Source organism: Engraulis encrasicolus, chromosome 14, assembly GCF_034702125.1.
Source record: "Engraulis encrasicolus isolate BLACKSEA-1 chromosome 14, IST_EnEncr_1.0, whole genome shotgun sequence".
Taxonomy (NCBI): Eukaryota; Metazoa; Chordata; class Actinopteri; order Clupeiformes; family Engraulidae; genus Engraulis; species Engraulis encrasicolus.
Genome location: NC_085870.1, coordinates 5684759 through 5705484, shown reverse-complemented (window position 1 = coordinate 5705484; position 20726 = coordinate 5684759). Strand labels below are relative to the sequence as shown.

The 20726-nt window shown below is 43.2% G+C and overlaps 1 protein-coding gene across 1 annotated transcript in view; it reads left to right on the top strand.

The window, feature by feature from the left end:
• lactbl1b (lactamase, beta-like 1b) overlaps positions 1–13936 on the top strand; it is a 72447-nt gene extending 58511 nt beyond the window's left edge. Inside the window, exons 6-8 of the mRNA XM_063214831.1 lie at positions 6446–6693; positions 10985–11090; positions 12371–13936. Coding sequence (XP_063070901.1) covers positions 6446–6693; positions 10985–11090; positions 12371–13349 — 1333 coding nt within the window. The 3' untranslated portion in view covers positions 13350–13936. The remainder of the gene's footprint in view (positions 1–6445; positions 6694–10984; positions 11091–12370) is intronic.
• The last annotated feature ends 6790 nt before the right edge of the window (positions 13937–20726 follow it).

The following is a 20726-nucleotide window of genomic DNA, read 5'->3' as shown; positions in this document are numbered from 1 at the left end:
TGGCCACAGGGCTTTTGCCTTCCGCGCACCCACACTATGGAACAATCTTTCCCTTAATGTTAGGCAGGCAGGCTCTTTCAAGGTATCTTTAAATTCAGATTAAAAACATTTTTGTTTTCATCGCATTATGTTAGGCTCTGAAATGCATTGGTCTTTTGTTAATAATTTTGTCTTTTGTCTTAGGTTCCTACTTCTTTTATTATTATTTTTATTTTTTTCCACCTATACTTTTTTAGTATTAAGCTTGTTTAAATTACCATGGCCTACCTTTTGATTATTTCCCCATCATTTTTATTTTCCTCATCATTTTCTTTTATTATATTTTAGAGTCAATTCATTATTGTATTTTATCTTATTTTATTTTATTTTTTAATTTTGTTTTACAGTGTTTTGAGACCATGTTGTATGGTGATACTGCACTTTAAACAATAAATTATTATTATTATTATTATTATTATTATTATTATTATTATTATTATTATTATTATTATTATTATTATTATACGTAGAAAGCATGCCATGAACAGCAACAGCAACCCTTTGAGGAGTACCATCACAAATATGTGATTAGAATTTTCCCAGAATTTTGAGTTCTCATTATGATGTCATAAGGACTTTGCAAGATTTTTAACACAGACTTCTATGGGAGCTGTAGAGTGTTCCAGTAAAATTCTAGAAGAACTGGGAAAACGTGCGTTATGGGGCTATACCTACCTAACTTTACATGTATCTTTGGAGAAAATTGCCAGCTATGTGTTATGTAAGTGAAAGCAAAGCAGTTTTTTTCTTTTTTGCTGTTATGAGTAATTATAAAGGTAGGAGTACATTTTATTTGAGGCACATGTAGTAGTAGAGGGCAATAATTTCTATGAGGGAAAAAAGCAAATGGTAGTTTCAGGTGAGTGAACAGAAAATTCATGAACAAGCCCTGCTTAATATTTCCTGTATGCTCTTGTTTGAAAATCAGATGAGTTGGTTGTTTTGGCCTTGGCTGACAGCCACTCCTAACATGTGCATGCGAGAGGGATAATCTTTAGTGAGTGCGGCTTATGGTAATGTGGTCTTCAGTTCAACTTTCATGTCAGCAAGCGTTCTCCAATGAGCCCACTGACTTAAGTGTACTGTAGTAGTTTGTGGGCCATACCGGGTCACAGTCGAGCGCTCTGTCATTCAGCTGCCAGCATTTCTGTTTGTTTACAAGCATATGCGCACACACATGCACAAGCATGCACACATACACACACACACATGCACCCTCTCTCTCTCTCTCTCTCTCTCTCTCTCTCTCTCTCTCTCTCTCTCTCTCTCTCTCTCTCTCTCTCTCTCTCTCACACACACACACACACACAAAATTGCATCCTTGCAAAATGGTGCATATCCCTTTTGTGAAATTCACATTGGACATTCAATTGCACCGCAATGGAAAATGCATTTGTATGTTCACTAAATATTTGAATGGCAAGATTTCACACATAGATGATAGTAGTACTTCTGAATCTGAACAGTCGTTTCCAATAATAATAAAATGCAGAAGTCAAAAATGGTGGATACACCCATTTTTGCAACGAATCTCCTCATATCTTTTTGGGGCCCTCCCATGGACTTCCATTCATATGAACTCTAAGAATAGCGACTGAATGCTTAACTGTGGCCACACCTAAACAATCCACATCCTGAAGCTGTCAGTGAGGAAAATATTTTTACTCTTTTACATTTAACAGTAAAATACACACACACACACACACACACACACACACACACACACACACACACACACACACACACACACACACACACACACACACACACACACACACACACACACACACACACACACACACACACACACACACACACACACACACACACAGGTGTTAGTAGTACTAGTCGCCAGGGCTATTGACAGCTTTGGCTGAGCCCTGAAGAGCCCCCTACCAAATAAATACAAAGAACCCAATTCTGGGGCCCCTCTGTCCCTGGGCATGGGACAACCAGAGAGAGTAGAGAGAGAGAGGTTCCACTGGCCCATTGTTTCCGGGTTCTACTATTGCAGGGGGGGGGGGGATCCCCCTTTAGGCAGACCTAAGCAGACCTAAGGACTGTTCTATTCAATGCCAGGAGCATTATGACACGGCCCTTTAGGCAGACCGGAACCTGGTCATGTTAGGTGCCCATAGCAACCTATTACATTGGCATATCTCTATATACTTAAAGAATCTCTGCGACAACTGTCCCCTTTGCAGTCCCCCCTCCCCCACCACCTCCCTGCTGCTAGCAGTAGTAGTAGTAATTTGAGTAGAAGTAGTAGCCTAGTTGGAGTTGTAGTAGAAATCGGAGTAGTAGTAGTTGGATTCGGAGGATCAGAGCATCAGTAATAGTAGTAGGCTAATATTGCTAATGGTACTACAGATTGTACTACTCATCATCAAACACTGCAGACATTCTCCACTCTTTTGGACATACTGCACTATGGTCTCCCACCCCAGTACCCTAGCTGAGTGAGCCAGAGGACACATACAGCCTGCTGGAATTCTTTGCTATTAGTGAAGGTGTCTGGGTGGTTTGCCTTGTCCCTATATCACCTTATACACCCTCACAATACTGACTGACGACGACACAAAGAAACCGACCACATCCGATCTCACCACCGCTACTTTTCTTCCGCTTCAGAGTTCATTCCGCTGTCGGGTCACGGGTTTCATATGTTATCGTCATCACTGGCATTTAACTCTTGAAGGTGTTGACCGCTGCTTGAAAGCCTGCCGCTTCTGATTCACTGCGCCCCATTGTGTTTGAGCAACAATGGAGACATCCAGACGATGAAACCGCAGATTTTATAGGACTGCGCCCTGCGTCCTTTCAGCTTTTCATTCCGACACACTTTATCTTTCCATCTACTCCCCTCTGTCTTGTCATTCTTTCAAATCGTTTTTCTTTACTTTTTTTCCGGAAACTTCTGAAGTCGGAGTAGCCTACTTCATCCAATTCAAAGGACCCAAGATAAAACATGATTTAATCAGCTTGTCAGAGAGAGAGGGGGAGCAGGTAGGCAGGCTGGGTCCCCATGGGCATTCAAGCCCACATGAGGGGAGCTAGTAAGGCCTCCCAACGTCGGTTCTGATAAAGTGCGAGCACTACTCTGCCAATTTTTCATTCCACATTCAATGCAACCCCGCACACTGGCGCCGATGTCTGCGGATGTCGGCTGCCGATTAGGGACGATTTCTATTTTGTCGGAGCCACCACATTGATTATCCATGCTCTGCTGTGGTGAAATTGTGTGCGGGGGTAACCAAGATGGACGGAAGCGAAAGTGCTCCGCAGTGCTGTCAGAACCGATGTGCGGAGGCCAAGCAGGGTTGCCAGATGAGGCTGATAATTTCCAGCCCAAAAAATGCTCAGAACCCGCCTAGAAGCACAAAATCCCGCCCAATTGTATTGATGTCTATGGCAAAAATTGGGCGGGTTTTTCTGATAAATGCCATTTTTACCCGCACACGGCCATCCTAAGCAGCCCAATTGGGCGGGAACCAACCCAATCTGGCAACACTGAGGCCAAGTGTTTTTCACCCATTCATTTTGATAGGGGCCTGGTCTTATTTCGCCCCAAAACAGACGCCTGAAGCCATTACCAAGATAAACACAAGTGCTAACAGCTAAAGTTTAGGAGGACTTTCCCTGAACTCTCTCCCTCCGCCTCCGTAATGACTGCACCCACACTCTCCTGCCCTGTTATCGTTTTAGCTTGTTTACCATGCTGACTGGCCATCGCTCTGAGTTTGATGCCGAATGCGATGATTGTGTTTTGTGGCGGATGCTGCTTGTGTCGCGTCCCATCTGTGCAGCCTAAAACAGGTACAAATGGCTGGCGTAGGGGCTCCATTAGGCCTAATGGAGAGGACGGTGGTAATTAGAGGAATAGGAAACCGAACTGAATCTCACCACTGTTGTGTTGTCGCAATGACGATGAGGGTTAATACACACGCGGGCACGCGGGCACATACACACACGTGTCTGCACACACACACACACACACACACACACACACACACACACACACACACACACAAATACGTATATTCTCCCTTTCTCTCTCTCTCTCTCTCTCTCTCTCTCTCTCTCTCTCTCTCTCTCTCTCTCTCTCTCTCTCTCTCTCTCTCTCTCTCTCTCTCTATATATATATATATATATATATATATATATATATATATATATATCACTCATACACACACACACACACACAAATACATACACATGCAGTATACAGTACATTCTCCCTCTCTCTCTCTCTCTCTCTCTCTCTCTCTCTCTCTCTCTCTCTCTCTCTCTCTTCTCTTGCTCTCTCTCTCTCTCACACACACACACACACACACACACACACACACAGGTGTTGTTGTCATGGTTTTGATCAGGGTGTCTGCTTTTAAGGTGGCTATGTTTGTGAGGACATATGCTACCCATGATCAATGTTGCAGCAGAGAGTGTGGCGCTCATCCATTTTTAACCACTATTGCCTTTTTATTTCATGCTGTTGCTGTTGGTGACCATGGTGGTGATGCGTTCAACTTTGGGTTGCCTTGGGTGGTAAATTATTTCTAGCAAGGAAGCACTAGGGAGGAAAATGAACCATGTTGATGCCAAAATGTTGTAGCATTTGAGCTGCAACTCTGTTGTGATCATACTAAGTCCATAAATTTACTCTACTCTACAGACAGACCGACAGACGAGGTGACAGAAAGACAGAGGGCATTTTTGTGCTCTCTATGAAAACACATTTTACCATCCACCTTATCACCACGCCCATTTCAACCTGTTTCATGCTACCACCGCATTTCCTGTCTGCTACTTCTGGCTATGCTCCCCAGAACCCTTTTGAATGATTTAGCACTAGCTACTGCTACCCAAATAGTAAAGGCGCCGCCCTTGTAACTAGGGATAGTAGGGTGGATACTTAACCTTTCATTCCTCATGTCACACCTTTATGATCGATATAATCGTAATAAGCCCATAACACTCTTAATAAGTCACTTACACAGACTGTAATTAGGCATAATAAAGAGGCTAACATCATGTGAACCATGTGAAACTGTTTTCTCTCTTCAAACACCCATTTCTCTATCCACACACACTATCCCCCCATCCCATTATCGCCAGCCTGTCCAAGATCTTTTTATTACAAATCTTGGTATGTTAGAGCTGAATGAACACATTATAATGCAATATGAGCGTCTTATCATTTAAATGCAACTTATTGCATGTTTCTATGTACTTCAGAGGCTGAGATATTTAGGTTTTTAACCCATTGATGACTGATGTTGCGTTGCGCAACATTGGCCCTGGCGCCTGGAGCGTCATTACGCAACATTCAGGCTCATGAGATTTGAGACAACTTTATTACAAATCTCTGTTTGTTTGAGATGAATGAACACATTCTAATGAAAGATGAGGGTCTTAGCATTTAAATGCAACTTAGAGCATATTTTTATGTGCTTCAGAAGCTGAGATATTTAGGTCTTTATAGGCTGAGGGCAGCTTTTCTTAAAAAGGGCTCAGGCATTCAGCACCCTTTTTTGCAGGTGCCTTAGGCGTCAATGGGTTAAAGGCTGAGGGCAACTTTTCTTAAAAAGGGCTTAGGCATTCAGCAGCCTTTTTTGCGGGTGTTTTAGGCATCAATGGGTTAAACAGACTGTAATTAGGCATAATAAAGAGGCTAACATGTGAACCTTATTCTAAACCGTTTTCTCTCTCCAAACACCCATTTCTCTATCCACACATACTATCCCCCCCATCCCATTATCGCCAGCCTGTCCAAGATCTTTTTATTACAAATCTTGGTATGTTAGAGCTGAATGAACACATTATAATGCAATATGAGCGTCTTATCATTTAAATGCAACTTATTGCATGTTTCTATGTACTTCAGAGGCTGAGATATTTAGGTTTTTATAGGCTGAGGGCAACTTTTCTTAAAAAGGGCTTAGGTGTCCAGCAGCCTTTTTTGCAGGTTTTTTAGGCATCAATGGGTTAAAAAGACTGTAATTAGGCATGTATTAGAGCAGTGTTTCTCAAACTTTTTCAGGCCGAGGACCACTTTCTCCCCGTAAAAATGTTCAGGGACCACCTGTCAACTGAACTGGCAGCTGAGGGGTGCTTATTTAACACTAATTTTGATGCAGATCACTCACTTTTTATTCACATTACAAGCCTGCCATATTGTGGTAAATAATACTTCAGCTATGTTTAGTTTTGTAATTATGTTACAAATTCAGCCAACTACTAGCTCGTCTTGGAAAAGTAGAATACTCCCGCGGACCACCAGTGGTCCCCGGACCACACTTTGAGAATCACTGTATTAGAGGCTAACATGTGAACCTTATTCTAAACCGTTCTCTCTCCAAACACCCATTTCTCTATCCACACACACTATCCCCCTCCCCCATCCCAGGATCGCCAGCCTGTCCAAGATCTTCCCCACGCTGATGCTCTACAAGCTGTGGGAGGACGGCAAGGTGGGCTCCCTGGACGACCCGCTGGAGAAGTACGTGGAGAACTTCACCATCAAGAACCCGCTGGGCAAGGCGCCCAACTCGGAGCTCAAGTACGTGACGGACGGCCTCATCTTCCTGGACAGCGGAGAGGTGCCGATCCGCTCCTCGTCGGTCACACTGCGACGCATGGCCAGCCAGCTCTCTGGTGAGAACGTGTGGTGTGTGTGTGTGTGTGTGTGTGTGTGTGTGTGTGTGTGTGTGTGTGTGTGTGTGTGTGTGTGTGTGTGTGTGTGTGTGTGTGTGTGTGCGTGTTTTTTTTGGGGGGGGGCATTAGAGTACAAGTGTGTGTGTGTGTGTGGGGGGGGGGAGGCTTAGTGTGTGTGTGTGGGGGGGAGGGCTGAGTGTAGAAGTGTGTGTGTGCGTGTGCATTGTGTGTGTGTGTTTATATGCGTGTGTGTGTGAGAGAGAGAGAGAATGAGAGGGTTTGTGTGTGTGTGTGTGTGTGTGTGTGTGTGTGTGTGTGTGTGTGTGTGTGTGTGTGTGTGTGTGTGTGTGTGTGTGTGTGTGTGTTCCTTGCGTGTGGGTCTGTGCACATTCATGTGTCTCTCTGTCTGTCTGTTTCTGTCCTGAGGGCACCATTGTGTTTGTGTATGATGTATATGTTTGTCTGTGTCCTTTCATCCTGTGCACATGAATATCCATGTACTGAAGGCTACATGTATTCATGAGTAAAGACCTTGTTCTTACATGAGCATTCATATGTAAGGACGTATGAAATCTTTTGCTGCTTTCACACCTTTCATAGCCTACTCCTTTTAAAATTTGATGGATTCCAAACCGTGAATCCACACAAATAATTCCTTTCATTCCTCCCGGCGGAGTTGTTCTGTTTTCACATGGCAAATGTTTACAATAGAAAATTAACCTGAACTAACCCAAGTGCAAGCAATGTGTGATGATGAGAAATTAATGAAAAACCTGAGATGAAAAGATATGAGCTTTACAGACTTCACAAAGCAGAAAAGATATCCTGTCAAAAGAGATTGAGAAGGGGAAAATGGAAAAATATCATGTGCAATTTGAAAAATATAGGATAAGAATAAGCGCATTTCATGCGGTTGTAAAGTGTAACTGTCTCAGTATCTTACATGTTGTGTGGATGGACACGTAGCAACCAGGGCTTGACATTAACTTTTTCACCCACTGGCCACTGTGGCTAGTGGTTTTCCTGAGTCACTAGCCATTCAGGTATTCCACTAACCACCGATTTTATATGGGGTTTTATTTGTTTTTTTGTTTTTTAAATCATGATATTGTACGTCAAACCTCAGAAGATGAGGTGCTAAAGCAAGATGTGTCACGGATCAGACAGACGACCAGAGGACCACAATTGCGTCACACAAGGAGATTTATTGAAGTTTTAGGGAAAGGGGAGTTGGGAGTGAGTGAGGGTTCCAGGGGTTTCAGTGCTGAAGGATTACCGGGGTTACAGGGGTCCCAGTGGTCCGTCCAACGTGCTGTGTGCGTGTCCCCCCCCAGTGGCAGTGAAGAGTCCAACGGAGCCGGTGGTGGGTGGTCCAGTAGTCCTGGTTGGGGGGGGAACACAAACACAACAGCACGATGAAACAAGGCAGAAGTACAGTTCAAGAGAAATCCAAAATCGTTGTGAAAAGTCAGAAGGCTGGTCAGAATTACCGGGGTGGAAGAGTAGTCGGGAGTTGAGAAGGCAGAAGGCAGGTCTTGTTTTCCGGGGAAGAAGAATTGTCAGGGTACAGGCGGGTCCGGGGTCACAAAGGAGTAGTCAGGTAGAATTGCGAGCAAACAGGTTCAGGGTGTGAGCTTTGCAGACGATCTGACAAAGTAGAGCTGAAAGACAAGGCTTTAAATACTGGGAGAGGTTAGTGGGTAATGTAGCGCAGCTGGTAGAGTAATCAGAGGGGAGCAGGGCAGAGACAGGTGGAGCTAGTTTGGGTGAGTAGAGAGTGGTGAGCAGCACTGTGGCAGATAATTGAAACCAATTAAGGTGGTGAACTGGTGGATTGAGATGGCTCATGACAAGATGAGTGTATAGCTTTCTACATGGAGGTATATTAAGCAAATAGAAACCGACTCACTGAGCTTTTTTGTGAACTTAAATGCAAACAATTGATACAGAAGGGGCGAACAATAGAATATAGGTTATGATGCGTATGTCACACCAAGGAGCAAGCCAAATTGGCTAGTGACAATAAAAGCATTACTAGCCACAGCCGAGTTTTACGAGCATTTGGCCGGTTGGCTAGTGCTTGTCCTTTGTGGATTACTGTAATAAGGGAGCCAGGCCAAGCTCCTACTAGTGACGGAACACCTTCCGTGTTGCTTCTAGTGAGTACCACGCACTGATGAAGGCTTGATAGCCGAAACGCGTTTGCTTTTTGGACATGGTGGTAATATAAATAAATAATGAGACGCAGTTTGTGAGTGCGGATTTTTCTTCCTTAAGTTGATCCACTTTATCGCGCACCCAAAGACTTTCGTTTTTCCAAGAAGTTGAGCGCGTCCTTTGCCTAAACTTGCTTCTAGTCAGGCCAGGAGCAATACCAATATCGTTCCTGAGCTCCGGAGAAATCAGGAAATCCACCCACTTTGTCGGGAAGCAATCAAAATTGAGCAGCTCCAACGACCCTGGGAAGAGGCGTGTTCAAGACAGTGACGTGGTTTAAGCAGAGGCATTCTTTTGGGACTAAGAAAATATTTGCTTTAAACTTCGGCACAGCCTTGGCCTCGACCAGTAGCAAAAAAGGGAGAGGGGTTAACCAGGCCGTTTGGAAGTTTAATCGTTATCTTCTTGGTCAGACCAACATCTCGGTACGAGATTTGAAAGTCGATGATAATCAGGCAAGTAAAAAGGTCAACTCAACTCAATTTAGGTTCGATTTCAGCCCGAGGTCGTTTCCCGATCCTCTCCTGTTTCTCTCTCCCAATACTTTTCGGTCTCCTCTCAAACTGTCCTGTCCAATAAAGGCAAGAAAACCCCAAAAAATGAAAAACAAAAGGAACTCAACTCAATGTTCCCCTTTGGACTCCAGTAATAGCTTTCACTCTGTCCGGTAAATAAACCATAAACCGTAATAAACCGAAAAAGCTGATGTTTCTTTTTACTGTCGTCAAATGGGCAATGGGACAACTTAAAAATGTGACCATCGGAGTGACAATAACTTAATAAGAATTCAATAGATGTCGGAGTGACATTTCAGACCACTTAAGATCCTCTGCACGCAGCATGCATTTGGCTTGTTTGCCCAGTGAGCACTACTGCCATGAATGGATATGAGAAACAGGAATGCTTGTTTGAATATTGAATGAGAAAGCAATGCTCGGAGAAATTATTTCAGATAAATGGCTTTATCAAATAATTGATACAGCAATCTAATTCCCACACAGTCTTGCTGCTTAAAAGTGGGCTTATTCGAGCATTTTATTGGAATTCCAGCCTCATTGACTCAGCAACAACTCAGCAGCGTACATGTAATCTTCAACTGAAGGCCCATTACATTGACTGTGACTGATACAGACAAGTATGTGCCAAGCTTACTTTCAAGTTGCAGATTCAAGATTCAAGATTCAAGATTCAAGATTAGTTTATTACGTCTTATTAGGTTTGAATAGGTTTGAAGCCTATAAAGAGTAAAATTGTTGTGTTTTTTGTGTCCTCAAAAATATTACAAAATAAAAAATAAAAAAGAGAGAGGGGGGGGGGAGTGCAAAGAAAGTGCCTTGTTGTCTTCAGCATGAATTCAGTAATCTAACTGCTTGGTGGAAGAAACTACTTTGGAGTCTGGTAGTGTGAAATTTCAGGCTTCTGTATCGTTTCCCAGATGGTAATATAGTAAACAGTTCATGGATGGGGTGACTAGGATCAGCCAAGATTTTTTTGCCTTCCTGATGCTCCTTCCCTCGAATAGCTCCAGTGAGGGAAAGTCACAGCCGCATATGTTCTGAGCCGTACGCACAACCCTCTGAAGAGCTCTCCTGTTGGCTTGATAATATCATATTTATATAATACTTAATAATATAATATATATAATATTATATTTGCAAGGATGTCATAGAAAGAAGGGTGTGTTCAAACAGTGCTAGTGGTGATTTTCTGGTGTTTATTTAGTAGTTAATATTTTTCTTTTCCTTTTTTAAGATGGGAAATGGTGTGTGTTTGTGGTTGGTGGAGGGGAGGGGGAAGGAGTGCTGGCTGATGTCGTGGACATATTGACCACAAGATGGTTTAATCAAATGGATTTAAAAATTCTCTGTGTAACTCTCCCACTGGCTCTCCCTCTCTTTTTCTCCTTCTGTCTATCTCCCCTTTTCTCTGTGGGTCCTCTCCCACTCTCTCTCTATCTCTCTCTCTCCCTCTCTCTCTCTCTCTCTCTCTCTCTCTCTCTCTCTCTCTCTCTCTCTCTCTCGCTGTCTGGCAATTTGTCCTCTTTTCATTTCTCTTTCCATTTCTCTCTCCCCAGGTCTGCCCAGACGGCTCCGGGCCACTAACCTGCTATGGAAGGGGAAAACTCAATCAGCTATCAATTTATTGCAAGATGACGTCCTTGTGGCTGACCCTGGTACTAAGTAAGGGACTTTTCAATGTCTTATCTCATTCAGGATTTGTGAGCCTCACATACAATGGAGTACAACAGTAGAGTGGATGTCTCGATTATCTCGTTGCACTTTGTCATTTTATAAATATACAATCAGATGACATTCAGAGCAATCTAACAGATACATTTATAGAGTAGGAACCAACAAGCGCGATGAAAGAATAGAATAGAATACAGTAGAATACAGTAGAATAGAATAGAATAGAATAGAATAGAATAGAATAGAATAGAATAGACACTTAACAAACATATAAAAAGGGAAAGATACTGGAGTATATTAACAACCTTTCTACTGTATGTTATAGTTCCTCCATCTACAGTTACAAGGTGTGAAATTCATAAATGACTAAATCAAAGACACAATGTGGTACTGGAAGGCAAAACATGTACAACAATGCACACCTGAAACTAATCGTTATGGCTATCGGTTGGAAGACATACTGTACATATCAATGTATTCAAGTCTCCTTCAGTATTGAGTGTTTGGTGTCAAATTCCTGTAAAATTAACAAAAAAAAACAAGCACGTCCACTTTACATATGCTCATCTGGGTGCTAAATTATTTACTAACTCAGATTAAAGAAGAAAAATGTTAACGACAGCAGGGCTCCTATCAAATTAAATTATTGTGTGATGATCTGGTTGTAGCCCCTTCATTCTGACAGGATGGCTGACGGGATCCTATTCACTATCTGCTGAAAAAGCTTAATTACATCATTCCAATACCAACATTGTTGTCACATTACCAAGAGTCTAGGATTTATACATGGTCATTACCATTTTGGTGACAATAAGGTTATAACAGTTAACACTAGTGGTGTGGATTGGCACTGCCCTAACGATCCAATTCGATCACAATTCGGGAGGTAGCGATTCGATTCGTTTTTTTGCGATCCGATCCGATCCGATCCGATCCGATTCAATTCTACAATGCATTGCAATGCATTACATTTCTACTGAAAGCAAAGCAAATGTTTAATCAGTCATGATGAGGCATTACAAGTAGTCAGATACTGAGCAACAATTTATTGACTCTTTTCTGTATCAGTCTGTTTCAGTCTGTATCCGTCTTGCAATGTTTTGAAGTGCTTTTACTTAATTTAACATTCATTTGCTCCTGAACATTTTCATGGAAGTAATTGAAACTTAAAAAAATTGCCGGACCGATAATAAATAATAAAAAAGAAGAAAAGAAGTGCTCCCGAGTGCGATCCACTTTTTCACCTTCCAAATTGTTTATCTCCTCCCCAGGTGCCATTACAGCAACCTGGCCTTCTCCCTGCTGGCCCACGTCATGTCCGAGCGGGTGGTGGGCCAGGACTACCAGCGCTGGGTGAGCGACAACGTGCTGGACCGGCTGGGCATGGAGGACACGGGCTTCGACATCACGCCGGCCGTGCTGAGCCAGATGGCGGTGGGCGTGTACGGCAACGGGCAGGCGGCGCCGCTCTACGACCTGGGCTGGTACCGGCCGTCGGGCCAGATGTACTCCACCTCGGCCGACCTGGCCAAGCTGGCCATGACGCTACTGGGCGCCTACCACCGCAAGCTGCTGGAGCCCGACACGCTCAAGATCCTGCTGACGCCGCTCTTCCGCTGCGACAAGGACTACTTCGCCAACCGCACCGGCACGCCCTGGGAGGTCAACGAGATCCTGGGCTACGAGATGGTGCGCAAGGACGGCGACCTGGACGGCTATTCGGCCACCTTCTCGCTGGTGCCGCGCCTCAAGCTGGGCATGGTGCTGCTGATGGCCGGCACCAGGCCGCAGAGCCGCGACGTGGTGGCCAAGGCCTACAGCTACGTCATCCCCGCCATGGAGCGCGCCTTCCGCGACGCCAAGCGCGTGCTGGCGCCACCGCCCGACCCCGCGCCTTACGTGGGCTTCTACACCTACGGAAACATCACCTTTTACGAGATCAAGGCCGGCGCCGACGGGGTGCTGATCATGCAGCAGTTCGGGCCGCAGATCGCAGAGCTGATCCCGGAGCGGTACCGGACCATTAAGCTGAACTACCTGGTGGACCGGGTGTTCAGGGTGGTGTTTGAGAAGGCGTACCCCTGCGTCTTGCGCGTCAGCACCGCCTCTGTGTCTCTGGAGGCGCAAGACGGACAGCTCTTTAACTTCTACGTCTTTGATAAGAGGGGGCTGTCCCCCGGATTTGACGCTCCCGGCCTCAACACGTACAATGTGGTCCGAATAGCTCGCAGACCAACTTTTAACACCTGAGCTGGGCAGTCGTCGAAACTGCACAGAAAATAAGGGACATAGAGTGAGCATGATCTGTCAACTTTTCCAGCTCAGTGAAGCTGACCGAATGGGCTTTAAAGGTGTCAGTCAAGAGAGTCAAGGCCTATATTCCCCAATGCAATACCATTTATATACCCTTCTGTAGACACAAAATGGTTCAGGCGATGCAATAGAGAAACTTTTGGACACTTTGTTGACAGAACCAATTTCTTACTTTTCTGTTTCATATGTTTGTCATTGTGTTCTCCATTGTTTGTCTGTTTGTTTTGTTGAATGTAAACAATGCTAAGCTGTATTTCGTGTCCTTTTTTACACTTGACTGACTTAACCTGCAATATGTACAGTATTTTGTTTTTTTGCCATTCCTATGTCTATCCCTCTGAATGTTATTTTTTTCCTATACAATGTCATGTACTATTAATTCAGAACATAAAAGATGTCATATTGACAGCTTCTGACAACAGTGTAATTCCATTATGCTGCAAGTGTAAACAAGATATTGCTTTGTAGTACACCAAAACTGCAGTACACCAAAAAATATGGGATTTTAAAAGCCATCGATGTCATTCCTTACTTTTTTGTTATTTCTGTTTTTGTTGTTAGATGTTAACATGAAAGCACTTTTTCAAGGCTGACTCCTTATTCTGTTTATTTTACGTCTCAATTTTGTGAAACGCTATGTAAGAAAGATTTTGAAGGTTATCCTGCACCGCCCACACCCAGTCTCCAGTCCACAGTCTCACAGCAACTTGGAAGACGGATGCTACTATAGAAAGTGCGGAAACAGCATTGCTTTTAGCTCAGTCAGTGTTGCATGGCTGTGAGTCATTTAAGTTCCCTCTGTCATTTCCTCTGGCTCCCAGCCTTGTGATGTGAGACTCAACTTCATCAATGAGCGAAGATATTTATTCAGTATCTTGCAAAAAAAAAACCATTAATTATAGAAGTTACCTCATTTACGATCAGTTTAATGATTGGGGGTGGGGGGGGGGTCCTCAAAGGGTTGGTCTGCACTGCTTGACAGTCTTGACAGTGAGGACACCTCTACAATGTTTTCCCCATGGAGGAGGAGAGACATCGAGACAAGACCACAGAGAAAATGCTATTAGTACAGAGAGAGAGAGAGAGAGAGAGAGAAAGAGAGAGAGAGAATGCAGGGCAAAGCAAGGGATGGGAGGAAGTCGGATGGCTCACAGCCTTTATTTCAGAAATGTTTCTGAGGGAGGATTAGTGACTTTCTATGCCAAGCTGAGGTCTGCTGCCATTCATTTAATTACATTTACGGGTGAAAGACTTTTTGGAGGCTCAGACGTCAGGTGATGCAACGGCATCTAATGCCCATCAATTCATTAGTACGTAATTGGTGGTTGATACGCTGCAATGAATATTATTGTCTTGTTATGTAGTCCACACAAAAAAGCAAACAAAAATCCACACAATAAGTGGCACTGGCTGCCATTGCACCGCCCTGCTCAAATGTCACTGACCTTGCACAACAACATGACTCACCACTTTGGCACCGTTCCCTACTGTCCTGTCCTGCCCTGTGCTGTGCTGTCTGATACCTGAACTATAAACAAGATTCACATTGGTATTTCGTAATGGCTACTGTCTGTGCCTCTTGCTACTATATCACCAAGAACCACAGGCAGAGTGTTACTGCTGAATACAAAACATATGTATAAGTGATCTCTCTCTGTGAAGACAAAAACAAAATTGCTGTCAAATGACACACAAAAGGTAGATGAGATGTGCTCACACATCGCCTAATGATTCTCACAGTTCTTAACTGGGTGCTGAATCCCACATAAACAATAAATGAATAAAGGAAGCGAAGGATAAGGCTCCAGATTAAAAAGACACAGACACTCTGAAATTCACCTTATGCTCGCCTCTTTCAAGATTGGCCATTCTTTGACCTTTTCATTATGATAATGACTCAGTACAGTATGTAGGCTTACCGAACAACTGACAGGTCTTTGTTATGAACCCCAGTCATCATAATTTATCAGAGTAATAACTGATCTTTAAATTAACCCTATTCAGACTGGGCTTTTTTGGCATTCCTGGGCCTGGAGGGGGGCTCTTTTGACCCCCCCTCATAACTCATGAACGGAATACGGTATGACCACCAAACTTTGGGGAGATGATCTATATATGGACATATATGAATGACATCATTTTTGTGTCATTATCTGATATTATGACGTCATTATGACATCATCTGATTATAATGCCCAAAATCTCGCCATAATGTATTTTCCATCAAATTTAGGTAATGCACTTAAATTTTAATGACTCTATGCTTCAGACCACTTTAATGCTCACAAAGCTGTCTGATGCTAATGGTGATCAAAAATGATAAACATAATCTTTTGGTACTAAACTGTAGCCAACTAAATTTTAGGAAAAGTCACCAAGTTTCGTAGTCATATCTTAAGTCGTTAAGGAATTATACAACATCAAAGTTGGTGCGGGCACTTTTACCCCCCACCCCCACCCCCCCCCCCCTCCCCCCCCCCCCCCCCCCCCCCCCCCCTGGATAGGTCTGGATAGGGTTAAGATAACTGAATAAGTGATCTTTTTGCTGTCTGAAGACATTTATTTATGGTGTGTTACAGTTCATGCTCATTATTTAAGTCTATTTATTTCATATTTGATCTCATGATGGTATGTCCTCAGCATAGGCTACATATATTTTTTATTTTTGATGTAATTAAAATAAATGTGCAGTACTTTTGACAATAACTTCATAGTGTTTCTGACTCAACAAATTTGCAAGAAACTACAACGTTGCTGCATGGTTGTTTCAGTACTACAGTACTTGGTTTGATATAGAGTGATATACAGTAGGCTACATCCACAGATGCTTCTCCTACAGTCATGATGATTGGTGATTTGAACACATCAAATATAATACATTCAGCTCGTATACTGTTTACATCCAAGGTAAGTATCAAGTACCTTTTAACCCATTTTAGCCTGATGCTGCGTAGGCCTATAAGTTGTTTGACCTTTGGCGCCTGGAACGACAGTTTACGCTGCATTCAGACTCTTGAGATTTGAGGTTTTTTTTAATTACAAATGTGGGTATGTTGAAAATGAACACATTTTAATGCAATATGAGGGTCCTAGCTTCTAAATGCAACTCATTTCATGTTTTTATGAGCTTCAGAGCAGGGGTGTAGTGGGCGCGGTACACGGGGGTACGCAGTCCACCCACTTCTCCTGAAGTGAGATTTGAAAAAAATCCTCTACCCATGTTTGAATACAAAAAGGAATCATCACATAGCAGTATTGCAGGTGATTGACCAAACAGATGAAAAGGACAGTTGAGGCGTTTGACATGATAAGTTGCCTAATTATTTGATGACGTTAGTAATCGCGTACCCCCACTTTAAAAATCCCCACTACACCACTGCTTCAGAGGCTGAGATATTTAGGTCTTAATAGGCAGAGGGCACACACATACACACACACAGACACACAAAGACAAACACACACACTCACACACACGGACACACTCACACTCGCACGCACACGCACATACACACACACACACACACACAGACAAACACACACAGACACACACACACACACAAAATATGCGCACCCATGCCTGTATACATGCGTGCGCGTGCGCGTGCGAGCTCGCGCACACACACACACACATGCACACACACACACACACACACACACACACACACACAGAATTATACACAGTTATTTGGTTGCCTTGATGGTTAGATTTATCTTTACCCTGAAAAACTTTTAGAAGTTCGATGATTGGAGCTGTCAATCTTTCAACCGTTTTAACCGTAACAATAAATTCAACTCTTCTGTTTGCAACCAAGGTAAGTCATCGAGAAATTTGCTTCTTTTACATACAGTATGTACCAATTCCTCTGGCCCGTAATCTTAACAACCTATAACCCATGCGGACATATACACAACATTTAACAAGCACAGACAACACACACACACACACACACACACACACACACACACACACACACACACACACACACACACACACACACACACACACACACACACACACACACACACACACACACACACACACACAGGCGGACTGCAAGAAATGTCACAAACATGTCGGCGGACTGCAAGAAATGTCACAAACCTAATGGGCCTTCAACATGATGATAAATTGGTATTGGTATTGGTTCAGTATATTTGTACATTTTCATCTGTATGCATAACTATACCGTTTAATACCCAATGATGCCATCCATATACACTATGTTTATGCTGTGAAAGGTCATGCACGTTTGCACACAGTGTATTACCAAACGTAATGTACAACACCCATGGCTCTTTGAAGATACCATAAGACTGCCCAACAAAGCTATAATCCTGGGAGAGCTACATGTGACCCTACCATCGTCACTAGGTAGATCTATGTTGCCGCTTACCCGGCTGAATGAAGTGCAATAGTACGTCATGTGATACCATACCATAAAAAAATTTAGGCTATATTATTTCTTTACTCCAACCAGAAATGAGGCTGAGGAGAATGAAAGTCTTTCACAGGAAAAACAAATGTTTCCTTAGGCATTTTCTGTAAGCTTTCTGGAGATGCATGTCTACGAGATAGCTGCAATAAAAGTAAGTCTAAATAGGCTATATAAGTAGGTTTGTTTGACAAAGGTTCAGTCAGGTAAAAGTTTCATTTTCTGATGAATATGAGTTGTCAGTTGTATTGTAGGCCTTTGTCCTCAATTGAACCTTTTGTTTGGCTGGATTGAACACATATCACAGTAACTCAAAAGGTACCGCAGCCAGCGGCAGGGAGAACCCTACACGAACTACAGTGCCGTATAGTCATACTTAGGAGAGGGAGGAAGTGTGGTGTGGTGGATTAACACTTAAAATAATAATAATAATTAAATAGCAATTTGTGAAAGTGTGTAATTTACAATAATGTCTCCTCAATTGTTGCGGATAGTTTCATAGTCTCATAATTACAATACGATGTCTACAGAAGTGATCAGCTAAGCCTTTTCACAGTGGTGTCTAAACCTCTGGAGGGGAAATAAGTGAATACACCAGGCACGTGCACTCCAATACGGCAGGGGAGGCTGTGCCTCACCTGTCTCTTCTAGACTTCATGAGAATGATGAGATGCAGTAAATGTGAATAATAGTAACAATAATAACTACTGTTTTCGAGCAGATTTCCCATAACTACCATTTGTGCAGTATTTAAACAGTTTCAATCATTTTCAATCATTTTCGTGGCCAAAACCGCACTATTTTCCCACCTCCTGCTCCGAATACACTGAATTTGGGCCAACTCCCGAGTTGGCCTCACCGCAGATTGCGCAATCCCTCAGTAACAAGCTTCAGCGCATGCGCCATTTTGCTCGTTCTGTGTATGCAATTCGTAATATTGTATTAAACGTTTTTATACACTTAATAGAAATATGTATGGTGTGCCCTCATTTTCCTGATATTTGTTTTCACTATTTTCTACGTGTGATTATCATTTCTTTACTCTGAGCGCTTTGGCATAACCCCATTGAAAAATAGAGTAGTGCGGCGAGCAACACATTGGCCTCACCCTCATTCTGCCGTTGAGTCTAGCTTTGTCAGTGACGTCATAGCGCAACAAGTTCAATACAGTCAGTCATTAGTGTTGGCTAGCTTGTTCACGTTGACTTCTACCATGGAAGTGGATTTCATAACGAAACTAACATCATTCTCAAAGTTGGATTTCCAAGGGAAACAAGACGTGATAAAGGATGGACGACCGACACCAGAGCTGAGGAAATTGATTCAGGAGATTGGACAGAATATTATTTGATTATTTCACAGTGAGTGGTACAAACCCGAAAAGAACTGGCTATGTGGAATGGGAGGCAAGCAAAACAACGTTAGCAGTTTGCTAGCTGGGTTGGATATGTCAAACCGTGAGAATATTATTGCGAGAAGCCCTGTAATCAAGACAGCATTTCAAGGTAAGGAAATTTGATTATTACATTTGCCCGCCGTGGCGTTGACTTGGGTCTAAGTTTTATTTGATTTTGTCAAGATGAAGGAAGAGTTGTTTGAAAAATAGTTCGGTTGCATTGGTTTTACAGTAGCTATGTTTCACATATGCATTTCAGGCGTGATCTTAACCTGCAACTAGTGAGAATGTTTTGAATGACAGCAATGGCTACATGTCTCAAAGAATAATTCATCACGAGTGATTTTGGCAACAGAACGAACTAGGGGTTGTGGGTTCCTGGATTTTGGTTTGGTTTGCGGCTGTGTGTTCACTTTGCCAGTCCCAGTATGCCCAAGTGATAACGTTGCTTGCTATCCTAACGAGGCAGTTTAAAATGATAATAATCAAACGCTGTATAATACACGCTTTGAGGTTCGGCTCGTCTGACATTCTTTGAAATGTCCATCCTCGAGATGAACGACTGTGGAATATTTCAGCGTCATTGTCTATTGTTTAGCCTATTTAGGTTGAGTTTGGGTCCGCAGTGGTATGATGTGGATGAGTGGGATAGTTGACGGTTCTCAGGAGGAGTGTCCTCAAATGACGCACCATGTCGTGCCTATTTTTCTGTCTACTCTAGTCTTTTCTACCGGAGGTGGTAGCTGTCCATGATCACGGCCACGTCTGGCTTCATTATCTATTTCACAGGCTACCAGAAGGATCATCCCGGTGGGGTGATATTCTGTTGTTGAATGCATAATGTGAATTGTTGCTGTGTAAGCGGTAGCCTATTACAACGCAAGCATCGGATCTGTATTTTCGAGTGGTGGAGTGAAAGGAACGCTGATAAGCAGACCTCAAAATTCACCATAAGAGCATTTTTGTCCAAAATGCTCGTGTGGCTTGGGGTTATCAGCGTCCCCTCTTTCAAAGACCAGAAAACACTGAGAATGGCCTTGTATCTTGACGGCCTATAAAAATACAGTATAATCCTGGACACATATCGCGTCTGATCTGAATGTGGTGTCCACCTTTCTAACAGACATATTGTTGTAGGGAGGAGGAGTAGGCCTAGCAGGCCTAGTAGCGCAGCCTGTGCAGTAGGTAGCCTAGGTTAGAAACTAAACGTGACTCTGCCGCCAGTTATATGGTGAACTTGACTCAAACTTGTTAAATGGCACTGCCCCACCGTTGTTTACCTACGCCCCCTGCGCCAACGCCGAGTCTGGACCACTGAATCCTGTGTGTGTGTGTGTGTGTGTGTGTGTGTGTGTGTGTGTGTGTGTGTGTGTGTGTGTGTGTGTGTGTGTGTGTGTGTGTGTGTGTGTGTGAGTGAGTGAGTGAGTGAGTGAGTGAGTGAGAGAGAGAGATATCTAATAGCATTTTCTCTAAATGCAGTATGTT